The 20523-nt window shown below is 44.7% G+C and overlaps 1 protein-coding gene across 2 annotated transcripts; it reads right to left on the bottom strand.

Moving 5' to 3' along the window:
* Positions 1–1866: 1866 nt before the first annotated feature.
* On the bottom strand, positions 1867–17929 carry vldlr (very low density lipoprotein receptor). 2 transcript variants are annotated; one of them, XM_014128995.2, is made up of 19 exons: positions 17566–17929; positions 14048–14167; positions 12876–12998; positions 11302–11424; positions 10764–11135; positions 10289–10411; positions 9323–9445; positions 8788–8907; positions 8456–8581; positions 7893–8064; positions 7377–7598; positions 7149–7267; positions 6879–7018; positions 6276–6417; positions 5720–5869; positions 4516–4578; positions 3394–3474; positions 2950–3119; positions 1867–2692 (listed from the first exon to the last, which is right to left on the bottom strand). In XM_014128995.2, the coding sequence occupies exons 1-19, from the start codon at positions 17630–17632 to the stop codon at positions 2657–2659; spliced, it is 2592 nt and encodes an 863-aa protein (XP_013984470.1). In that variant the 5' UTR covers positions 17633–17929; the 3' UTR covers positions 1867–2656. The 2 variants fall into 2 exon arrangements, with proteins under 2 accessions (XP_013984470.1, XP_013984478.1); XM_014129003.2 differs by lacking the exon at positions 4516–4578.
* Between the last annotated feature and the right edge of the window lie 2594 nt (positions 17930–20523).

Here is a 20523-nt window from a genome sequence, read left to right as displayed (position 1 = left end):
CAGGTTGAAAGTCACTGAGCTCCTCAGTAAGGCCATTCTACTGCCAATGTTTTTCAATGGAGATTGCAATGGCTGTGTGCTCGATTTTATACGCCTGTCAGCAACGGGTCTGGCTGAAATGGCGGAATCCAGTGTATATATATTGCACAAAAATAAACACATGCTACAATTTCAAAGATTTTACTGAGTTACAGTTCATATAAGGAAATCTGTCAATTGAAATAAGTAAATTAGGTCCAGATCATTGGATTTCACGACTAGGAATACAGATATGTTGGTCACAGAGACCTTTAAAAATAAGGTAGGGGTGTGGATCAGAAAACCAGTCAGTATCTGGTGTGACCCCCATTTGCCTCATGCAGCGCGACACATCTTTGCATAGTTGATCAGGCTGTTGATTGTGGTCGGTTGTCCCACTCTTCAATGGTTGTGCGAAGTTGCTGGATATTTGTAGGTACTGGAACACTGTTGTACATGTCGATCCAGAGCATCCCAAACATACTCAACGGGTGACATGTCTGGTGAGTATGCAGACCATTGAAGAACTGGGAAATGTTCAGCTTGCAGGAAATGTGTACAGATCCTTGTGACATGGGGCCCATGCATTATCATACTGAAACGTGATGGCGGCGGATGAATGGCATGACAATGGGCCTCAGGATCTTGTCACGTTGTGTATTCACATTGACATTTTATCGATGGCAATGGTGTTCGTTGCTCATGCTTGCCAATACCATAACCCCTCCGCCACCATTGAGCACTCTGTTCCCAACTTTGACATCAACAAACCGCTCACCCACATGTCACCATGCACGTGGTCTGCAGTTGTGAGTACTGCCAAATTTTCTTAAATGACATTGGATGTGGCTTAAGATAGAGAAATGAACATTCAATTAATTCTCTGGCAACAGTTCTGCTAGACATTCCTTCAGTCACCATGACAATTGCACACACCCCCAAAACTTCAGATTTAAGACTGGCCCTTTGTCCTCAGCACAAGGTGCACCTGTGTAATGATTGTGCTGTTTAATCAGCTTCTTGATATGCCACACCTGTCAGCTGGATGGATTATCTTGGCAAAGGAGAAATGCTCACTAACAGAAATGTAAACACATTTGTGCACAGAATGAGAAAAGCATCTGTGCTCTTTTAATTCAGCTCATTAAACATGGGACCAACACATGTTGCATTTATATTTTGTTCAGTTATATATAGAAGCATATCATTTTAATACCCTACTTTTGAATAGTAAAACATTTCCTATTTTACTATCTGTACATGAGCTTGTGTCCTCAAGTATGTACACCAGCAATTTAAACAATTTACCCTTAAGGGAGACACACCTATGCAGCATTACCAGTTCATGACAAACACTTGTCTATTAGGCAGGAATCTACATTTTGCCTGAACATTCAAGAGGTTGTCTTTGTCATTATGATTTCCTGTACATATAAAATAATCATACTGCCACCTGCAATATCAGGCACTACTATGCATATGTTAATGCAGTTGAAATAGGCTGTCAATCATTAAATAATGAAATGATGCACTCTTGAATAGCTACTAGGGCCACTATTTTAGACCAACAAATGACATCCTAGGTTGCACTCAGATTCTCTACCACTCTCCAGAAGTTGGTACACTTTCACTCCCCCCTCATTTCAAAGTCATTGGTTTTTAGTGCATGCGTGACATCCTCAGACCAGTCCATTCCTTTTGAATTAATGAGGGGAGTGTATGCTTTGGGAGAAAGGTGGACATTCAGAATGTACCCATAGATAAATGGTGGTACAGGGAAAATTCAAGCAGTGGCTTTTGGGTCTTCCAAAAAAATGTATAAATCAAATGAAAAGGTCTTGTTTTATCTTTAGTGTTTGCAAATAATTTTATTCACGATACAGAGCATTTAGTCCCCCTGCACATGGCTAGAAAAAGTCACAGCAATGGCACAAACATACAAAATAGTTTAACAAATTCAGTTTTAAATACATCTTACCCTACCCTGGTACTATGACCAACCATAGCAAAAATTGATTTCAGTCAAATGTATACAATCTTATTTACAGCAGACCATTTGATCAAAGTGCTTCAGTCCTGATTCTGTTCTTAGGGGAAGAGGGTTTATGTACAGTGTTTTACAAATGCTGTAGTAACATGACATTCCTTAGCTCTCATCTTCCCAGCACAGAATCACACCAAAAAAAGCTTTCTAAGAATGTGCTTCTGGAGATAATGTTTAAGAAACGTACATATTTTAAGACCGTACTGCCTAAAATATGCTTTCTATAAATATTCAGTGAAACATGTCCAGTAGGGGACTGAAGGTCAGAAGCAGTAACGCGCCCTGCATTGCCTCACAAAGGACGACCAGTGTACTGAACTAGACGCAAGGTCGTACGTAGTAGAATCTTTGAAATGTTTCGGGGCTAAGGAGCGGGGATATAAAGAGGCCAAGCCCCCAAAACCCCTTGCCACTTTGGACACACTTGGTGTGAGTAGGACAATTCATACAACTAATGACAAACATCTCCCCCAGAAAACACAACTTTATGCACTTCAGAAGGCATCTGGTTGTAGCTCTTTTAAAAGAAGCAGAGGTCGTTGGCATGGAGACCAAAGGTTGAATAAACCGATGGGGAGTCACTTGGCAGATTGGTTATGACAAGTCATCTTCTGTATTCACAACTGATATCTGGAAGGAAGACAAAAGCACAATGAAGAGTGGCCCTTCACAGGCAGAGAATCTAACCAATTTACAGATTGAGGGCTAAAGTAGTCTGTCTACTAGTAACAATAATGAATGGGATTTCCCCCTTATGTTTAGCTGTTTAGTGGACAGTCTGCAAGTAAATGTAAGGTGATAAGTCAATGCAAAAAGGGATTGGAAGTTCACACAATCAAGTAGTTAATTACAGAAGTGAACACTTGACTGATTAAGGGACGACTTACTGCTGGGTAGGTGTGGCCTATATTGGAGGAGTGCCTGCTGATATCAATGTTGAGGTCTTCTTCTGTGGTTTTCAGGTACACTGGATTGTCAAAGTTCATGCTCTTTTTATTCTTCAGCTGCCAGTTACGCCACATCAAGTAACCTCCCGCAGCAGCCATGGCCAGGAACACTGGGGACAGAAGCCAAAAGTAGGATCAACATGAGCCATACTGGAGTAGTTTAATATCCAGCTAGCCAGAGCTAAGGTTACACGGCGGCGGTGCAATTCAAGGGTTACCTGAATAAGTCACCACATTCAATCAATAAGTACTACAGCTAGGAAAAACCATTGAAGTATTGCTCATCCACCCACTTATACAGTTGAGTGTACTTTAAAAGTGTGAGTCATAGACAGCTGCAGGAGAGAGAGCGGCTGAGGGATGGGCAGTAACAGTGTTACTTACACACAGGGAGGATAACCCAGGCAGCTGCAGATCCTCTAGCTGTAGAGTCCACCTCATGGACGGATGTACTGACTTTGGCTTCTACAATAGAGAAAGTAAGTCTGAATGAGAGTCAGTCCTTTGAGGGACCATGTAAACACAGAAATATACTGGTTCAGGTCTTTCTATTAGTCTCTGTATTTAGAGTAAGATCAGTTGTAACCAATAATCACGTTGTATCAAGAATAACCTTGAGGGACAAAAGTACAATAGACGCAGCTGGTCACGTGTGAAAGGAACATGGGTGATATGAGAGTTGGTAGTGACATGACTTGCAAACAAGTAGGTGAATGGAAGGGGGGGGCAAAGAGAACTAGCTTTTTTTTCTTCCCTGCCGGTCTGCCAATAGGGTGGCTCTGATCCCCTGGCAACCCCCTGGTGGTCAGCTGGGCTCTGGAAAATTATGTGGCCATCAGGAGCTGGCAAGAGCATGCTGACGGACCAGTGTTTTGGCACAAATCACAGTCTAAGGAAAACTACCACTTCTTTTCACCAAGGGCTCAATCAGGGAGGGAGAACTGGGGCTGACCAGCAGGGACAGGTTGGGGGACAACTTTTGGCACCGTAGTCACTTTGAACAAAAAACACTGAGATCAGCGCAACAAAGGCATCTTACAAAAATAAATGCCTAAACAAATTACTGAAAAAGCAGGCTAATCAAATAAATCCACTAGAGATAATTTGTTACTTTAATTGTGGTCCTTAATTATGTACGCATCCACTGGCTAATTGTAGATGTCACTTTAAAATCTACCATTTAACATCCCTGGGTGGATGGCATTAATAGCTACTTCCAAAATCTACTTTGACAGTACAGGAATGTTTAACACTCCAGACGTCTTGACCGACTGACCAACTTCCCCCCCCAGTAGAAGGCTGAAAGCTTATAGGCTAATCACCACGACGGGAAGCACAGGGAAGCCAGACCAGAGTCATCCAAGAGTAAAATTAAATCGTTGACATCTGTTAACTAAAAACCCGAAAGGCTATGAAACTAGACTACTGGGTTTTGAGTCATGGCTGTAGCCAGGACAGGCATGCAGCCCCAGCCGCACACGGCATGCGGGCGGTTGACATCTTTACCTTGGGAGTCAGTGGGACGTATTAGAGCTTTCCCATCATCCTTTGATGGAGCTGAAGGGGTCACTGTCATAAGAGAACAAAGTTTTGTAACGCTTTGGCAAAACTTCCATCACAGCTTCACATTCTGACTACGGAAACACTTGTTACCATGCAGGTTTTTCATGTTACTTTATGTCACAAATTAATTCCTGGCGGAAAAACAGGAAAGCAGAGCAACGCGAAGCACAGAAGCGTTTGGAAAACACATGCAGAAGTGATCCAAAATTAGAGGGAAAGCAAAATCAATTTTCTATACTACTGTCCAGCTAACCATAGAGCCTTGTTCAATTGCCAAAGGAATTGGTGACAAAAAGCTGGAAATGTTAAGGCCCATAGTAGTGCAAAATCTGAAGGCTGCTCATGTAGGATTATGAATGAAATGAAGCACAAGACCATTAGATCAGACAAAATACCATACTTGCTCATACCTGGGCCTAAATCAAAGTATCTGTGGAAAGATCTTTGTGTAATTAAAGCATAGACTACACCGCATGACAAGTATAGCAGTATTTTAGGCGATAGCTCTTGGTTAACGGCAGTGGGGTGCACAGCCTGAGCTTTCCCCGCTAGTACCCTCACTGAGCAAATTCGACCCCTTTGTCTCACGCAAATGAAAAGCGTCAAGCCAACCGTCTATATCCTAGCATTCCATCAATTACCAGGCAAGACAAATTCATTCAGTTAGCTTCTATTTGGGTAGAAAACATGTTGCTTTCTGGATCGAATCTAAAAAGCAGTATATAAAGCATTCTTCAAGTGACAGGAGTCCCTCTTATTGGCCCCTACAATAACCCCCGTCCCCTCCCCACCCCAGGTGGTTCATTCAATCAAACTGCGTTTAAAAGCCTGGTGCCATCTCAACTATATTCCCAAACGTCGGTGGCTCTGAGAGGGGAAGAAAAAGCACATTGAGGCTAAAGCGGCACAGAGGCTTCAGAAGGGCAGTGGGATGGAGCAGAATACAGGCAAACAGAGGGACAGACAGCCTGGCTACAGCTGTCAAGCAACACATCTGAATTGCAACAGAGGGGAAAGAAATGCTTGGGTGACAGAATAGGAATTAGAGGCCTCTAAAGAGAGAGGGCTCTTACAAAAAAAAAAAAAAAAATCACAGCACAGTTTAACCCCTCACTGTCCAACCGGATGTTAACGTTACAGTACTTGCCTGGTCTACAGTGAAGGCCGTTTGAAGCGAGCGTCTGGTCTTTCGGACACACGCAGGTGTATTTGGGAGAGTATTTGTTGATCTGTGGAGCTGGAAGGCACATGTAGGCACAGCCACCGTTCTGAGCCTTCTCATTGCACCAGTTTGTCCCTGTGTGGATTCAAAATGGAGGGAACCAGTTAGCCACTGCCCCATACTTCTAGGATACATTACGTGAACTATGCTACTTTGCCTGTAAAAATGCAGATCAATCTAGTCACTCCTACATGACAGAATTTGTATCTACTAAAATGTCCTAGTCTAAGTGTTTTTTTAAACAGTACTCTGGCATTTAGAGGCTAGCCAGTTAGTGCATGGAAGGATCCTTGTTTTTGACCTTTCCCTATCCAACGGTTACAGGGGTCAATGGAGTTGACTGAAGACGGTTACATATGAGTGTGGAGCCGTGAATTTCACAGAGGCAGCAAACACAGCCCTCTCTCCCTGTGATCTAGGCTAACTAACATTGCCTTCTCTCCCAAACACCAGTGATCAGGCTAACATCTGGCAGCCTTACCAGACAGCTGGATTAGCTCGTGGTAAACAATGATGTCCTGTGGCTCGTTCAGATTGCTTGCCAGGGTAATCACATCAGAGCCTGTGAACTTGTTTGCTCCGTAGATTGCCTCGTTCTCCCCATCTGTCCAAAACACTCGATCCTGAAACAATAATCACAGTCACACACAGACAGGCACACACTAAACCCCAGAGCAGATGCCAGTAGAAATGGCTTGGGACCCATGCTTCAGAGAAGGAAAGACTTTTGAAGACACTGAACAGCTATTTATTCTAATAGTGTGACAGTAATTCTGTCAAATGCCACTGATCACCACACATGGAGAAAATCATGGAGTTTACAGTTTCCAGAAAACCAGTTATGGTGAAACCAACTAATCCCTTTTACTAAATCTCTGTTCAATTACCCATCATGAATGTCAATAAAAGCATCAGTTTGCTCTGCAGCATTACCAACACGAGAAGCAATGAAATTGCAGACGCAAAACTACAATCTCAACCGTCAACTGCCCTGCCAGTGTATTAGTTACAGGAAGTAACTGTCGCACACTTGTTACATGCACATTTCACCACCCTCACAGCGCATCGAGAGCCATAGCCATACCTCGAACACAGTGACAGCGAAGGGGTGAGCCAGGTATTCGGGGGACTGGAGCACTTTCCTCCGGTTGTCTCCGTTCAGGTCGACGCTAGAGAGCATGTGCAACTTTGAGTCCACCCAATACAGTCTACTCTTGATCAGGTCTAAGGGAAGGAAATTAATATACATGTTCACCACACCCTGTAGCCGTGAAAGCAATTGAACCTGCTCAAAGGGTAAATGCACATTAGGTATAATGCAGTGACGGGACAATCAGAATCCAGCTTTACCCACCCAGGGTGATTCCATTGGGCCACTGAATATCAGTCTCGACCAGGACCTGCCTGTCAACCCCGTTCATGCCAGACTTCTCAATCTTAGCTGGTTCACCCCAATCTGACCAGTACAAGAACCTAGAACACCGGCAGAGATGAGAAAATCATTATGAGGGTTCCAAAAGGTGGAAGCATTCAGGAACTGTTCAACAGAAACACGGACCCCCATAAAGTACAGCAACTTTACCCAGACAGTGGATCAACAGCGACGGACGCAGGCTCTTTCAAACCACTGTCGAAGATAACTTTTCGTTTGGTGCCGATGAAGTTGGCCACAGCTATGGTCTTGGTACCAAGGTCTGACCAGTAGATGTTCTTGTAGATCCAGTCTACTGCGATCCCCACTGGTGTCTGGACGTTATCTATCACCTTCACATGACTTCCTACATCTCGCTTATCCAACACCGTGCTGGAAAGACAAGGAGTTGAGAAACATTTTGGTGTTCGGTTTGAGGTTACTCAGAGCCAATAATGTAGTTTGTAGGGTTGAATGGTTTATTGCTGGGAAGTATAGCGACCATATGCTCAGTGAACTTAGACCCTGTTACCATGTAAAAATGCTTTCATACGTCTACCAGAAACCAGTGATAACAGGTCAAGGCGAACAGACTCCCCCATGATAATAGACCATCTATGGGCTTAGACTTAATCTCATGTGGGTGTGATGGGACACGTTGCACCTGAAAATGGGACCTGTAGCTACCTGAAGATGGCCCTCTGGCTCAGGTCAGCCCAGAAGAGCCTCTGCTGGGTGAAGTCTGCATCCAGTGCCACCGTGTTCCGCAGCTGCTCCACGATCTGCGTGTACTCCCTCCTCTCCAGACCCAGCTTCCGGATGTCCCTCCGGTTAGTGAAGATCAGACAGGGCTCCGTGCCTTGAGGGAGCCACATAGACACTCATTCATAATGACAATGGAGCCTTTTAAGTCTGTCCTAATGTCAGAACAACACTAATCACGAGTCACTGAGTCAGAAATGGCACAAGAACATCCCCAGCTGGACTTCTCAGATCAAGGTCGTTGTGAACAATATCACTGCTATTCTATTTGAACTTGGATTCATATAAGCTTGAGAATATATAAAGAAGCTTGAGAATTCAAACACATTGATCAGGACAGAGCGACACGGGGTACAGAGTCCATTGGATCGGATGCCCATTAGTGATGCTGCGTTCCTCTAGCGCGCCAACGTCTGCCTAGGCATCCCTCTGCCATGTGCTCGTGGTGGTACAGCATGGTGTATACACGCCAGGGTGAGCCAACTTACCCACAGCCTTGCACACTCCTGTGGTGGGGTCCATCTGGTAACTGTTGTGGCACTCGCACTTATACCCTCCCTTCAGGTTGATACAGATCTGACTACAGATCCCAGGATTCATACACTCATTGATGTCTGCAGGAAAGGGGAAAAACAGGAAGTCACTAACAGGAGGTCAATGAATTTTGTTGTAAATATTAAGTCAAATGTAAGAGATGTAGTAAGTAGTTAAAATGTAGTAAGTCTCAATACCCAGTTACAAATGTCAACTGAAAATGCCTTTCTTTCACATGAGTTAATATCAAACAGTGTATGGGTTAATGATTGGATATTTCACCTACCCCCACAGGTTTTACGGTCTATGAGCTGCAGTCCAGGGGTGCAGTCACACTCGTAGCCAATCACCATGTCCCTGCACATGTGGGAGCAGCCGCCATTGTTCAGCAGACACTCGTTCAGGTCTGAAACGGGAACAGCAGAACAGTGGTTACTCATGCCCTTCATTCACGAACAAAGGCCTGCCTGAAAATCAATCACATCAGCGGACTGGCTGAACGATAGACTAATGGGAATCGCTGTAGCGTAGGACGAGTTTGATCAGGACAATACGAGGTATCCTCCATGTGACAGGTCAAAAAGGGTAAATGTATATAGTAAGTGGTACACACAGAACACTTGCGTCAACCCCATAATGTTCTGCGGTCTACAACCAGGGCAGTATTGCAACTTGCAATGCAAGCTAACCCACTCCAGTGAGAGCATTCATGGCTCTTCATCGTGAACGAACAAATCACAAGACTACACACTAACTGAACTCATCCTCGCGTCGCTTAACTGCTTAATTAAAAACAGGTTTGGTTCCCGTCATCCACTTACTGCACTCTTTGATGGGCTCGTCGCTCCAGTCAGGACAGTCCCGGGCCTTGTTGCACACTTTACTCATCTCGATACACTCTCCACTCCGACACTTGAACCTGTCAGGGCCGTTGCACTGCGTCACTGGGTCGTGAAAGAGAAAGAAAGTGACATTACAAACCGGTGATACTGTTAAACAGGTACAGTGGGGGGCCTCCAGGGGGGCGCAGTGGTCTAAGGCACTGCATCGCGGTGCCACCAGAGATTCTGGGTTTGAGCCCAGGCTCTGCCGCAGCCAGCCGCGACCGGGAGGCTCATGGGGAGACGCACAATTGGCCCAGCGTCGTCTGGGTTAGGGAGGGTTTGGCCGGCAGGGATATCCTTGTCTCATCGCGCACTAGCGACTGTGGCGGGCCGGGCGCAGTGCACGCTGACCAGGTCGCTAGGTGTACGGTGTTTCCTCCGACACATTGGTGCGGCTGGCTTCTGGGTTGGATGTGCGTTGTGTCAAGAAGCAGTGCGGCTTGGTTGTGTTTCGGAGGACGCATGGCTCTCGACCTTCGCCTCTCGAGTCCGTACGGGAGTTGCAGCGATGAGACAAGACAGTAACTACCAATTGGATACCACAAAATTGGGGGGAAAAAAACAGGTAAAATAATATTGAAAAAACAGGTAGTGACATAATGGAAGTGGGTGTAGGTGATTGAGTCGACCATCTACAAGTGTTGTGCATGTCCCCCATAGGAACATGAAGGCGTGCTTAATTGCAGGTGCAACCAATGCAATTCATGTGACGGTTTGAAGTCAATAATCCCATTACTGTAGTCCTGAATATCAAATTATAATATTTACTGAGCATTTTGACCCAACTCATACAGGAATAACTGAACACTGAAGCAAAAATGACCTTGTTTAGGAAACGTTCTGTAGTGTAGCAACACTAAGTACATTCATTCGGAACGACATTACTCCTGGTTGAACACTCACAGTTCTTGCAGTTGAGTTCGTCGGTGCCATCTGCACAATCGCGCAAGCTGTTGCACTGTCTGCTGCCGTGGATACAGTTGCCGTCCTCACACTTGAACTGGTCTGGCCTGCAGGTACGAACAGCTGGAGAGGAGAGGACAGACCTTACACCATTAACCCTTACACACATATCAGCCCATACATACCAACAACCATCATTACTCCATTTGCACTCAATACCTACACCACAGTCATAACCGTAACAAACAAACTCATGACAGCTGCTATGAACACTGAGTATAGAGAAGCACGGCTTTTATGACCAGATCCTTTTATTGCAATATCGTTTTATTGTAATAGAAGGTTCCATTTATGATCATATGAAACCAGCGCAATCTGACCTGTGTAGCAAAAAAGTAGTAACAAAAAAACAAAAAGTACATTGGCTGGCCTGCTGGAACTTGCAGGCCGTCTGATTAAGCCGCGCCACACTCACAACAGTTGGCTTCGTCACTGCCGTCCTTGCAGTCGGCGTCGCCGTCACAGCGCCACTTGCGGTGGATGCACTCCCCAGACCCACACTGCGTCTCGCTGGGTGAACATTTAGCCGGGGGAGTGGGGTGGCGACCACAGCGCTGAGGGGATTCGTCCGATTGGTCCTGGCAATCCACGTCGTCGTCGCACACCCAGCTGCCAGGGATACAGGTGGCGTTGCCACATTGAAACTCGCTGGGGCCGCAGGACGACGGGGCACACTCCTGCTCGTCACTCCCGTCGCCACAGTCGTCCTCGCCGTTACACACAAAGTTGCGGGAGATGCAGCGGCCGCTCGCACAGGTGAACTCCAGCGAGGCGCACGTGATGTTACCTGTGTGAGTGAATGGAGTACTCAGTAACGTGACACTACTGTAGGAATCAACAACCATGTACTCTTAAATGAACTGTCGCTGCTTGGAGTCATTCAAATACACAGTAAGGAAATCCACCTAGTAGTTTGAGGGACACCTCTCGCCCTACATGGCAAATCACCTCACCGCAGTTAATTTCATCCTCGCCGTTGTCGCAGTCCTTCTCGCCATCACACTTCCAGAACACTGGGATGCATTGGGTGGACCCGGCCCCACAGCTAAACTCATTCACACGGCAGGTCCTGGTGTCTGCAGGGCACATGGATGGAGAGGGAGTGAATTTATAGACCTTTAGTGCTGTGATGGGAAATGCTTAACACAATTCTGCAGGGTGCTGGGCTAGGCTGGCTAATGGAGCACTGAGCGATATATTGAGCGGAGCACTGGGTCGACCGCCTCGGACAGCAAACGTAGGCGGTTAGACAAATGTGATACATTTACAAATCAATTGGTCTTGATGTGTTCAACAAGATTAGATTTGAGATTAGTGTCCACTCCCTCACTCTTTACGGGGTAGGTAACTATAGATCAGATTACGAATGCTTCCTTAACTAGGCCGAGAGTCCAGAGCATGTCTTCGAGCCCATTCAAAACATTTACAAGCCTCTTATCTAGTGGCTATTGGCACAATGCCTGTTGGTTAGGGATCAAACCGAGAGGATTTTAATATTTCAATCAAAGACATCAATATATCAGGAACCGACTTACTAATCATACCATTGAAGCAGAGGAGACAGACGATTCATGTGTAACAGGGGATATGGAAAAGTCTGGTAAGAGTGCTTGCTACCAAATCAATGAAACGCAATTTCTGAGGAATGCATATGAAAGCATGCTGGGCAGTATCAGTCAGAAGAGCTTGTGAAGCATTAGCTCCACATCAGAGAAGCCAACTCATACTGTTCCTAATGTAACATCTCACACTGGGCTCAGAGTGTAATGTACGGTGGCAGATGAAAGGACAGACATGCTGCTTTGGAAACATTCTTAACGTCTCATCTAACCTAACGCACTTTATGGAAGGGAATGGCTTCATAGCCAACTGCTTCTATCTAAAGAAAAAAAAATTGGGGAGAATTAACAGTTCCTCAATTCTACAATATTTTATGTGTGGTGACTCATTCGCACACAAACATTACCATGCGTAGTGACAGACAGCTTTCCCGACAGCTGGTCAAACAAACCGGTGATATGACGTCTTGACCTGCACGTACACACAAACCACCCCAAATATGACTGACACCCTGCTCATTGTGTACTTCAGTGGAATACATTGCTGCTGCCCACATCACTGGGAACACTCCCATTTGGAACATTAAATTAAGGCTTTTAATGTGGCCACCTGGTCTCTATGCAAGTCGAACTATGCGAGGGTGCACGGAGGACATGCACTTAAAGCAGTATAGCGGAAAGAGCCAGAGTAACCTGATCCTAAGCCATATCCACAAACTGACACAGCTGTTGCATTGGCTGACAGTGGGAGGCACATGGTGAAACTGATTAAACACCTCCGTGTGAGACTGACAACCTGATTCACTTACTACAGAAGAGGCCATTTAACCCAACTTTCCATCATACTGTAAGTGAAGGCAAAACAGTCAAACATTTATTTTAGACAGGCATACAATTCTCAACTGAACATGATGATCAGAAGGAAAAGGAGTCCCAATCTGGGGCTGGCCTAGTTGCAGATGACTTACGGCAAACTTCAACGCTCTCGTCAGAGCCATCCTCGCAGTCTGGCTCACCGTCGCAGTGCCATCTCTTGGGGACGCATTGGCCATTGCGACAGACAAAATCCACCTCCGCACAGGTCTTACGAACTGCAAAGGCACAGTGGCATCCAGTGTGTTAGAGTGATACAGTATGCGAGCTTCAGAATCAGAAAACCCAAACAGCAAGTGAAGCATCTTGGTCTTTCAGTGTGAGGACAAAATCCACTCCAAAGTACCACAAAGAGCCAAAAGTCAGATCCAGACTAAACCAATATAAGGATTGACAATGTGCCCTTTAAAATCATAGTCACTATAGTGTATATTTAGTATAGTGGTCTATTGCATAGTTTTCCAAACACGGTTCTTCGGCCCCACTACACAGCGGGTTTTATATAATCAACGCTTGAAGATGAAGTGTTGATTTTGAATCAGCTGTGTAGTGCTAGGACAATAACCAAGAGGTGCACCCAGGGGGCCCTCAGGACAGCGTTTGGGGAAACCCTGGTCTATTGCACTGAGCATAATATTATTTGTCAAACAGACCTCTACAATGGCAAAGCACTCACCCTCCCACATACCCACCCTATTTTCAGTCACTTCATGTCCACTGTCTTAAAGAGCCTCCTCACAGGCCATTCCTCCTTGTGACTAGACTGCCAATAAGTGGCAGAGGCCCCTCTAACTATTATGGAAGTCCCATCAACATTAAAGTCACCAGAGCTGTGTTGGTAATGTATAAAGTCAATAGAGGGATCCACGGGCAGAGAGACAAAGGAAACAGATGGGCAGGTAATCCATAGTAACACTAAAGCGGTCATGTCAGCACAGTTATCATTGAGACCGCGCCACACATCCCTTTCTACGGCAACCTCTTCTTTCCCTCCATCCCGCTCAGTCTCATCCCCCATGACCCAGATAGCACAGAAATCAAGGTGACACACTCCGTTTGCCCAGATGGGGCTCGTTTGCGCGTCTCCGTCACTGCCATTTTTAGCTCTCCAGAACCGTCGCCACTTACACCAGGTCATGATAACCCTGGTGGATTCAGTCACAGCACCAATGGGGCCAAGATTACAAGGGTCGTTTTCTAACAGGCTATGCCACTGACTTGTCACCAATCTGATGAAATAGTGCGAAAAGCGGTTTGTGCGTCTCACCACAGGTGTGCTCGTCACTGCCGTCGGAGCAGTCCTCATCCCCGTCACACTGCCAGACAGACGGGATGCAGCGGCCATTCCCACACTGGAACTGACTGGGCTCACATTCCGTCTTTGATCCTGTAAGGAACAAGGAAATACAGATTGCACAACAATGTAGAACTAGCGTTTGCTTCTCCAGGCCTCAAGGACTACAACGGTCCACCTTGTTCGCCACCAAATTGAAAGTCCTGACCTGGGTCGTGTTTGTAGGACACAGAAAAACAAAATAAGCCATCACTACATGCACACATTCAGCCAATCGATGGTTAAGCCATGGGTCAAATTCTAAATGACTGTCTATGGGGTTAATATTGACAAGGGGGAAGAGGGTTCATTTGACATCACCAATGACCCACTGTGCCGTAGGTACCAGCCAGCCACAGTGAAACATGGCATATGGCTCCTGTATGACAGAGTGGCTGTTGCCAGCCAGCTACAAGCCTGTGCAGAGAGGAGAAAGTACAGCTGGACCATGTCTAATAACCCCCTGCTCCTCAGAGTGTGCCTGAATGATCATCTGCTCAGTACGGTACACTTCTGCAGCAGGGAGCTAACAGATCTGTGTGACGGGAGGCCAATACCACCAGCACAATAGTCTGCCTGGGACTGACTAGTAATTGTCCTGGGCAGTGGCCATAGGGTGTCCGAAATAGCACCCTATTGCCTAAATAGCGCACCCACTTTTGAACAGACGCCTCGAGTCAAAGGCAGTGCACTAAATAAGCAATAGGGTGCCATTTTCAGACACAGCCATTTTCTAAACAAGCCAGCAGATCAGGCTCCTGAAGGGTAGAATGCCAAAGAACGATCAAGAGGGTTATATAAAGCAGAGCGCTTGCAGTGTGGACATTAGCATAAGTCTCAGGGGCACTACCAAACAAGTGGCTGATATGGGTCCACACAGGCCTACACATAGTAGAGCGATTACATTAATCAGTGCCACTCATGCTTAAACCTTCCAGTGATAGGTCAAGGCAAGGACCGGTGCGTAGCAGCAGTGCTCCTAGAGTGGTTTACACTACAGCTAAACCCATGACCCCCCCCCCAACCACAACTAGAATAATAAGGCTGGTCCTAAGGGGCAGGGCAACAAAATGAAGTCTCAGGCCAAAATAAATGGAGACTTGCATTATCATACACACTACGAGGCTGAATCATGTGAATATTAGTCATTAGTTAACTGTATAGGTCCTACTGCTTTTGTCTGTTCTATAGAGCAAGACAGCACGAGTTAACTCTGATACATCTCTGCTATTGTACCACATTTTGTACTGCGGTTGCTTCTCTGAAAAGTTAACATGTCAGCGAGCCTGGGGCAGTGGGTCTGTAGATTATTTTATTTTTTTTAAACTGTAGGCAATAACTTGACAAATACTTAAAAATATAAATGCAACATTTTCAAAGATTTTACTTTTCATAAGGAAATCAATCATTTTAAATAAATGCATAAGGCCCTAATCTATGGATTTCACATGACTGGGAATACAGATATACATCTGTTGGTCACAGACCCCCCCCCAAAAAAAAAAAAATAGGCTCTTGTCACATCTCTGCATTCAAATTGCCATCGATAAAATGCAATTGTGTTCGTTGTCTGCATGCCTGCCCATACCCCCACAGCCACCCTGGGGCACTCAGTTCACAACATTGACATCAGCAAACCGCTTGCCCACACATGGTCTGCGATTGAGGCCAGTTGGACATACTGCTAAATTCTCTAAAACAATGCTGGAGACTGCTTATGGTAGAGAAATGAACATTCAATTCTCTGGCAACAGCTCTGGTGGACATTCCTGCAGTCGCCATGGCAATTGCATGCTCCCTCAACTAGACAATCTGGGGCATTGTGTTGTGACAAAACTGCACATTTTAGAGTAGCCTTTTATTGTCCACAGCACAAGATGCACCTGTGTAATTATCATGCTGTTTTGTGTGTATGGAAAATGTCTGGGATCTCATTTCAGCTCATGAAACCAACACTACATGTTGCGTTTATATTTTTTGATCAGTGTACATTAGGGAATAAACCCACCAATCAAACTTTAAAGCAGGCTTACTAACGCCTATTGGCATCTTGCTGATCCGTCTCATTATTCACACTTTTCAAATTAATTGTAGGCTTCTCATCAAGTGTTTGCAATTGTGTGATCATTAATAGCAGAAAGTCTGAAACACTCCAAGGAAATATGTAATTAGTGTTAGACCAATGTTATTGTGAAATGTGTGATTAATACTCAAATAACCAGTATCCATAATGGAAGCTATAGAGCAAACATTGAAATTAAAACTGGTGTAGCTAGGCTTAGCCTACTTTTATTATACTTTTAACTGAGTAACAAAAGAGACATTTCAAAAATATGCGCATCTTTCATTTAGGCCCATTGTCTAATTTGATTGACGAACTAATTTCCATTCGCCACTGATTGTGTCCGTCTAGTCCCTGTCCAGTATGGTAGCCTACAGTCTGAAGACAACGAGCCTTTGAGCCCTATTGGTCTCAGTATAACAACCAAAATGGAGAATAAAGCCTTGGTCCTTGGATACATCTCCATTTTAATTAGGTCAGGGAGAATCTCATTTGCGTATAGTCTCGCTCAATTCACGAAGTAAAACAAAGCCCCTGACACTAATAAAATATTATTTTCATGGCAAAACATTTCCCTTCATGCTCAATGACAAATCTAAACACTTCATAGATGGCCTACATACCGGTAGGATAGGCTAATATAGACAAGCGCTTAATTGCCAATGCCATGCAAAGCAATCCAACAGGAGTCGGCAAATAATCAGTCACCTGTTCTTTATAAATTTGTTCTTAATAAATTGTCCCCCCACCCAAGCGGAGAATGTGGTGTTGCTACGCTGTCCCACTGCCCAGTGTGAAACAACATATCAATCCATTGAAGGCTCGCCCCAATCTTCAGGAATAAATTAGCACTGCTGGAAGAAGGAAAAAAAAAAAAATTCTGTAACCTACAGAACGCGAATGTTAAAGAGAAGAATTCAAATGCATTTTCTCCCTATATCAGTACATCGATTTCAGGTTCATTGTAACCAAACCAAAGACCCACACTGACCATTTAAAAAAACAAAACTATGATATATTTTCCTAGTATAACGACCACGTAGTCTACATAAACACAGCCGAAGGCCTTTTTCCTGGCCGCATTTTAAATGACCGACACTTAAAGACTGAAAGCAATTATTAAAGAGTTAATTTCAATCAAACCTAGGCATTTTATTGGAAACTGCAAATGTTGGAATAAATATCCTGAGGGCACTGTGAAACCGTCTGACCGTGTGTACGTTTTGTGCCATATTCGTAGAACGAAAGCAAGGTTGAGAATTAGATTACACAGGAATGACAGCGGCAAAGAAACCATAGGCAGGTGTAATGGGCATAACCAATCCGGTGTTGTACCAACACATTGAAATATACCACAACACGTTTAGACATGTACAATTAGGCTACTCACCGTGTACAAAACCACACTGCTGAAGACATATTGGTAGGATAAGGAGCCCAAGAATAGACGTGACCATTTCGCGGTGTAGCTGGGCAGTGTGAGCTGGCCTCGTCGTTCTGCGCTGATATTCACACTGCTACGGATACGACACCTAGCTGGAGTAAAAAGTACCAGCGCCAACCACGCGCTTTTTATCTCATTTAGGCAACACCGTTCAGGCTCTCCCTCCTCTCAAGCTGGTCATCGAGCTGCAAGCCATGTCCTAATTTACTGATAACGTCAACCTGCACCAAACAACCGCGCCAGCAGAGCTGTGTGTGAGCTCCCCCCCTTCAAAATGTCATTTTACAAAACAGTAACCCTTTCCCTGCCCACCGGTGATGTTAGGCTATGTGTAATGCTATTCTGATGGGAAGTGTTTCGATACATATGCTATTACATTTAATAACTGTAGCCGAGATGAAAATGTATGTATGATTGTCAAGGGTCAATTGTGGTTAGCTGAGTGATTGATTGACCGATTGATTCCACTAATTGGTTAATTGATTGATTACTAGTCAATCTAGCGTGAGCGGGACATATCACTGGCCAGACTTCATGGGACTCTGGATATAAAATCAATTATCCAGCCAATAACAGCACATAATTGCAGTAATTGCAGTCAATTTACAGAGCAATTGAACATACCGTTTGAAAAGTGAGAGTGCAATGAAAACCAGCCATACAGGGGTTAATGTGGACCAACTTTTATGTTTAAGCTACAAGTTTCAGATATCTCCTTCTTGTTATCCATCCACTTGTTTTTTATCATGAAGACTATTGGGCAGCTGATGAATCTCCCTGCGACTTGCCTGTTCTGTAATATTAGTGATGTACCGGTAACACTGCTGGGGGCACTTTCTGTCCTAGATTCTGCAGGCAGCCCAAAACAAAACTGGAATACTGTGCATCATCATGGGATCTCTCTCTCTTTATCTTTCCTTTCCTTTCATTCTCTCTCTCTCCATAATTACAAATCCATAATTTAGTGCTGTTTGAAAACATAAACCCAGGATTTAGTGTTATTTGCAGACTTTGATATTCAGATATTGTACCCTTGACACATACACTGAGTGTACAAAACATTAAGAACATCTGCTCTTTCCATGACCTAGACTGACCAGGTGAATCCAGGGGAAAGATATGATCCCTAATTCATGTCACTTGTTAAATACACTTCAATCAGTGTAGATGAAGGGGAGGAGACAGGTTAAAGGATGTTTAAGCCGTGAGACAATTGAGACATGTATTGTGTATAAGTGCCATTCAGAGGTTGAACGGGCAAGACAAAAGATTTAAGTGCCTTTGAACGGGGTATGGTAGTAGATGCCAGGCGTACCGATTTGAGTGTGGGAAGAACTGCAACGCTGCTGGGTTTTTAATGCTCAACAGTTTCCTGTGTGTATCAAGAATGGTCCACCAGCCAAAGGACATCCAGCCAACTTGACACAACTGTGGGAAGCATTGGAGTCAACATGGGCCAGCATCCCTGTGGAATGCTTTTGACACCTTGTAGAGTCCATGCCCCGACCAATTGAGGCTATTCTAACGGCAAATGGGTGGTGGTTGTGGGTTGTTCCTAATGTTTTGTATACTCAGTGTACATTTACAGTGTAGCAAACAAGTCAACTCAGGTTAAATAGTATGGTTTGGAAAAGTTGTGCTACCTTATATTGATTGTGAAATGGTGTGTGCACTACTCTGAATCAAGTTAATACTCCCCTAACTCCAGTGAAGTAACATTTTCTACAAGAATTATGAGACATGCCCCCAGAGTGGCGCTGCGTTCTAAGGCACTGCATCGCAGTGCTTGAGGTGTCACTATAGACTCGGGTTCAATCCCAGGCTGTGTCACAGCCGGCTGTGCCTGGAGACCCATGAGGCGGTGCACAATTGGCCCAGCGTTGTTAGGGTAGGCTCTGGGTATCTTTGTCCCATCACGCTCTAGCGACTCCTTGTGGTGGGCTGGACACCTAAGGCGACTTCGGTCACAAGTTGTATGGTGATTGGTGCGGCTGACCTCTGGGTCAGGAAACAATGTGCCTTGGCAGGGTTGTGTTTCAGAGGACGCATGGCTCTCGACCTTCGCCTCTCCCAAGTCCGTACGGGAGGTGCACCGATGGGACAAGATTGTAACTACCAATTGGGGAGAAAAAGGGGTAAAACTACAAAAAAATATCTGTATTTTTAACATCAAATATAACTTCATGGAGTCAATTTCCACTGCCAACTAGCCTTTAAAATGCTAAATTTAATGGATTTTGACATATTGGATGCTATCATTCTTGCAGTGTTGTCTGTAGGCGCCCAATATTCTCTGTTAATTAATTTACAGCGATCGAGTCTCGTAATCCTGCCTTCAAAAATTCCAATTTGCATTAGTGTTCGTTCTCGCTGAATCCCATTTAATGAACCAGTTGAAGAACAGTGCACTAATATCCTGTGCTGATAACGTGGTGATGCTGGTGGTGATATGGCTGTGGCAGAGTAGAGGAGGGAGGGGGAGAAAAGACAACAGACAGAGATAAGAAGTGATTTAGCTAGAGCGCTGAATCTCCTGGCATCCTTCCCTGTCAAGGTCTGATAGAGACATTGTTATATAATTCTCCTCTCTGAGTAAGACGGGGGAATATTGAATATTAATCACGATACCATTATAATGATTTACTTAGTATGCATGTTTAACGAACCAGCGTCTCTGCTGCTTGTGTTGCTGCTGTATCAAGCATTCCTTTGGGAGGCTTTTATCTGAACCAGTGTCTGCTCATCACTATCAGTGAGTGATCTCTGTGTGATTTTGCTGCACGTGCCCTCTGGGCTGGAGAACAGAACACACGACACAAGATTACAACATAGAAATATCTAAATCAAATCTACAGTAAAAAAAGAAAAGAGCAACAATAAAATAACAATAACGAGGCTATATAC

The sequence above is a fragment of the Salmo salar genome, chromosome ssa01 (genome assembly GCF_905237065.1).
Source record: "Salmo salar chromosome ssa01, Ssal_v3.1, whole genome shotgun sequence".
Taxonomy (NCBI): Eukaryota; Metazoa; Chordata; class Actinopteri; order Salmoniformes; family Salmonidae; genus Salmo; species Salmo salar.
Note: the sequence above shows the minus strand (reverse complement) of the source record. Positions and strands in the feature narration are given on the sequence as shown.

What these genes read in the sequence shown, in the direction of transcription:
- vldlr (XM_014128995.2), bottom strand. Translation starts at nt 17,632, where the DNA reads ATGGTCACGTCTATTCTTGGGCTCCTTATCCTACCAATATGTCTTCAG. An exon ending in CGAGAGCGTTGAAGTTTGCC is followed by an intron (nt 11,425 to 12,875) that starts GTAAGTCATCTG and finishes TGTGCCCTGCAG; the next exon opens with ACACCAGGACCTGCCGTGTG. An exon ending in TCGCTGTCACTGTGTTCGAG is followed by an intron (nt 6,418 to 6,878) that starts GTATGGCTATGG and finishes TTATTGTTTCAG; the next exon opens with GATCGAGTGTTTTGGACAGA.